General features: G+C 48.2%; 1 protein-coding gene across 1 annotated transcript; it reads left to right on the plus strand.

The window, feature by feature from the left end:
• Positions 1-1,019: 1,019 nt before the first annotated feature.
• On the plus strand, positions 1,020-3,435 carry LOC125519862 (exocyst complex component EXO70B1-like). The gene has a single exon (XM_048684639.2). It carries the CDS (start codon positions 1,188-1,190, stop codon positions 3,210-3,212), a length of 2,025 nt encoding a protein of 674 aa, XP_048540596.1. The 5' UTR covers positions 1,020-1,187; the 3' UTR covers positions 3,213-3,435.
• Positions 3,436-4,742: the final 1,307 nt, after the last annotated feature.

Here is a 4,742-nt window from a genome sequence, read left to right on the forward strand (position 1 = left end):
GAAAAAAAATCCAATGAGATAAAATGTGTCACAAACGTGTAAAATGGGGACTTTCTCAAAAATGGGTAAAACCTGCCAATTTGATGAATCTTGGGGGTAAACATGGAATTAATTCTTTTTTAAAAGATATTTAGAGGGCATCTCATTTCCAATAGTTATCAAGAAAAATATAAAACAAAGATATGTAAGCGCAATCAACAAACTTCGGCGCAAACTCAATTAAATAAGAATCAGAAGAAGAGCGGACCAACTTGTGGTTGAATGGTTAGAGGGACTGTGGTATCTCCAACCCATCAGGGTTTAAATCCTGGTGCTCACATTAATTTTGAATTTATTTCAGATTTCCGGCGATGCGCATTCAGTGGAAGGAGACGTTCCCGTCGACGACGAGGCGTCTACGGTGACTTCGTAAATCTTAAGATGATATGTCGGCTCAGTCTTTCGGAGGTGCTCATAGAGATAGAGTGTGCGTGTGTGCGTTTATAGGAATGAGTGTATGCATGTCTGTACTGATGTTAGAAAAATAAGAATCAGAAGAAAAAAAATCAGATCGAAAGTGCCTTTCTGCTCCCGAGCTCATTTGAGCTCGGTGAACAATAAAATCAAAAAAAATCAAAAAATTCCAAATTTTTTTGGGAGAAACATTGACAAAAGTTCTAAGTGCTTGCAAAAAATTCATCATGAAATCACATTCCTGTAAAGCGTGGCAAAAAAAAACAAATTCAGTGCTCCAAAATGCTTTTGAAAGTAGCTTTTTCAGAGTATTGATTTTGTTTTTTTTGCCACGCCTTCTAGAAATGTGATTTCATGGCGAATTTTTGCAAGCACTTAGAACTTTTGTCAATGTTTCTCTCAAAAAAAATGGATTTTTTTAAAAAAAATTGATTTAGTTTTGATTTTACTGTTCATCCGAGCTTATTTGAGCTCGGGTGCAGAAACTCCGCGTCCGAATCAGATGACTTACTCAAAAAAAGAAAAGAATCACATGAAAACAAACATTGCAATCAAGTGATTTCCCCATTTCCGCACTTCCAGAAGCCCCAGCGCGGCCATGACTGAACGAAGACTTTCTACTCCAATCCACTAGTCAGAGAGGCCGCCGCAGCAGCACTGCAGCAGCAGCAAGCGCCAAGACCCTACCTCAGCTCCACCAATCCCCAACCGGGCACCATCCGCACCGGCCGGCCATGTCGGCGGCGCCCCCGCCGCCCCCGGAATCGGCCGCTACCGGCGGCGGCGGCGGCGGCAGCGACAGCGACAAGGTCCTCGCCGCCGCGCAGCACATCGTCAAGTCCCTGGCCACCTCCAAGAACGCCGCCGACGACATGATCCGCATCCTCTCCGGCTTCGACAACCGCCTCTCCTCCATCACCGCCGACCTGTTCCCCTCCGCCGACCTCTCCTCCTCCGCGGAGCCGCCCGAGATCTCCATCTCCTCCGCGGCCGCCTTCGACGCCGCCGAGCAGCTCATCCTGCTCTGGGACGCCACCCCCGAGGCCCTCGTCTTCGAGGCCCACGAGCAGGACATCGCGCAGTACCTCACCGCCGTCGACGTCGCCGTCGAGCACCTCGCGCGCGGCGGCGCGGGCGCCGGCCGCGCCGGCGTCGCCGTGCAGCTCGCCATGGCCCGCCTCGAGGAGGAGCTCCGCCACCACATGGTCCGCCACGCCGTGCCGCTGGACCCCACGGGCCTCTGCTTCTCGCTCCGCCGCCTCTCCCTCGGATCCTTCGACGACCTCGACTTCGACGCCGCCACGCCGCACAGCGTGGACGCCACGCCGGAGACCGCGCGCGGCGGGCCCCTGGTGAGCCCGTTCGACGACCACGCGTTCGACCCCGTGCGCCCCGAGGCCGTGGACGACCTGCGGGCCATCGCCGACCGGATGGCGCGTGCGGGGTACGCGCGCGAGCTAGCCGACGCCTACTGCAACATCCGGCGCGACCTGCTCGACGAATACCTCTCCGTGCTGGGCGTGGAGCGCCTCAGCATCGACGAGGTGCAGCGCGTGGAGTGGAAGCAGCTCAACGACAAGATGAAGAAGTGGGTGCAGGGGGTGAAGACGGTCGTGCGCGTGCTGCTTGCTGGTGAGCGTCGCCTCTGCGACCAGGTGCTCGCTGTGTCCGACGAGCTCAGGGAGGAGTGCTTCGTCGAGTCCACCAAAGGATGCATCATGCAGATTCTGAATTTCGGGGACGCCGTGGCTGTGTGCCCCCGCTCGCCCGAGAAGCTCTCACGGATTCTTGATATGTATGAGGCACTTGCTGAGGTAATCCCTGAAATGAAGGATTTGTGCCTCGGAAGTTCCGGTGACGGTGTAATCAGTGATGTTCAAGCAATTCTTGATAGGCTTGGGGAGGCCGTGAGGGGTACCCTTTTTGAGTTTGGGAAAGTTCTGCAGCAGGAGTCGTCGCGGAGGGCAATGACGGCTGGTGAGATCCACCCAATGACGCGGTATGTCATGAACTATTTGAGGTTGTTGGTCGTTTATAGTGAGACACTTGATGGCCTCTTGGATGATGATGGCGATGAGAGCAATGCTTTGGAAAGACCTGAGGATAAGGATCAGGATACGGAACACTTAGAGGGTATGACCCCTCTTGGAAGGCGTCTTTTGAAGCTGATGTGTTATCTGGAGGCCAATTTGGAGGACAAGTCTAAGCTTTATGAAGATGCTGCCCTAGAGTGCATATTTTCCATGAACAATTTGCTCTACATTGTTCAGAAGGTGAAGGATTCCGAGCTTGGGAAGATTTTAGGCGATCACTGGGTAAGAAGGCGCAGCGGGAAGATTCGGCAGTACTCAAAGAGCTACCTAAGGATTTCTTGGATGAAGACTTTGTCTTATCTGAGGGACGATGTACATGGGAGTGGGGGTGGGAGCGGCAGTGGTAGTGGCAGTGGACATTCAGGTTCTAGGATGTCCATCAAGGAGAAGTTCAAGAACTTCAACTTGTCCTTTGAGGAAATTTACAGGAACCAGACACTCTGGAAGGTTCCAGATCCTCAGCTCCGAGAAGAGCTGAAGATATCTATATCTGAGAATGTGATTCCGGCATATCGTGCTTTTTTGGGAAGATATGGTAGTCAAGTGGATGGGGGAAGAAACTCGGGAAAGTATATAAAGTACACCCCAGAGGACCTGGAGGGTCAATTGTCTGATTTATTTGAGGGCTCACCAGGGTCTGCCAACCACTCTAGGCGAAGAACATAGTTCATAGTTGACAGGATCTGGCTTCAGGTATGTCTTGTTAAAGTGGTCTTACATTTGTTGAATTTCCATACACACGGTATCTGTTAAATGGGTATTTGTTCATTTAGCAGCCTTTACAATACTGTGATACAAACCAGAGTCTTCTGTATGTCTACTTTTGTATGGTGTGCACTAAGAAATATTGTACATGGATTGATTCTAAGTGTATGGTCTTCTTTCTGAATATTCCGTGTTAGCTGCAATTGACCATTGGTACTACATAAGACATTGAAAATCACCTGATCTTGTTCGATTGGGTTGGCCAGGGGGGTTCATTATTAGCTCAACCGTGCCCGTGCAGGCATAACCAATTACAATTGTTGGGTGGATATGATATTCAGTTGAATGAGAACGAACTTCATGGTCAAATTAGTTTGTTATCAGAAGTGGTGGCTTCTTAGTGATCAATTTTATTGACAAACATTAGATTTAGAAATGTGCTTTAAGAATGGCTGGTTCATTTAGAAAACTACTCCCTCTGTAAAGTAGCTGACATGTGATAAGTGTGAAAAGGCGGTATATTTGCCTATAACATGTTCTAGCATCATCTTATGAATAAGCATACATTGTTAGCAGTAATGAAATGGAAACGTTTCATTGTGAGCTATTGCTATTATGTGCCTATAAGCCTGCAGGATGACTTCAATTCTCTGACCTGGCTAGGCAAAATGACTGGGTTTCGCTAGATCGCCCATAAGGAAAAAGAGGCAGTAGGAATTTATGCGCTCCATTAGTAGAACTATTATCCAACTAGTAGAACTGTTAAGCATTTACTATTACATGACCAGAAGGGTTTGTTGAACCTGCAAATCTGGAAAATCGGTATTGGAGAACCAATTAGTAGAAGAAATTAGGGTGAATGATCGTGTGCGTCTCTCAGACCCACACCTCTTATTTACAGTGCTAAGATTACATACTTGATTAGGCTTGGACTCAAACTAGATTAGGAATTCAGACACCCCCTTTCAAGATGGGCCGAAGATATCGATTTGTCCCATCTTGTTATACTATAGTAGCACCCTTCGGGTTGTGTACTGGAACCAGATGTATTTAAAGAGTACCGTTATTGGCAAAGGACTTACAGTTCGAAAAGAGAAGATCGAGTGTACAAGGAAATTGGGCAAGTGGTGTGGTGACAAGGTAATCAACCTCAGGGTACTAACATCTTCGTGGAAAATATCTTGTGATATGGAGTTGTACCGACCAATTGTAGCTCGGTCTACTACACATGCGGAACATAGAGCAATTGAATTGAGGCTGTCTGAAAAATGGTCGCTCTACTGTCAGCTTTCAGTGCTGGGGAATGACTCCTTGGCAATGCATTGTGATTGCAAGCCTATAGGTTTTTCATCTAGGAGAAACTGACCAGTAGGGTGCTAAATTGGAATATGTCTCCCCTAAAATTGTTTTTTGGAATATGTCTCGAGTAGGTGAGCAGTTGCCTGACTATTAAACCAAAAGGGTAGGTTCCTTAGAGAACACTTGAGTTGT

The sequence above is a fragment of the Triticum urartu genome, chromosome 7A, assembly GCF_056163025.1.
Source record: "Triticum urartu cultivar PI428250 chromosome 7A, HENAU_Tu73, whole genome shotgun sequence".
In the NCBI taxonomy this organism is placed as follows: domain Eukaryota; kingdom Viridiplantae; phylum Streptophyta; class Magnoliopsida; order Poales; family Poaceae; genus Triticum; species Triticum urartu.

Coding starts and splice junctions, on each gene's coding strand:
- LOC125519862 (XM_048684639.2), top strand. CDS start 1,188: ATGTCGGCGGCGCCCCCGCCGCCCCCGGAATCGGCCGCTACCGGCGGC.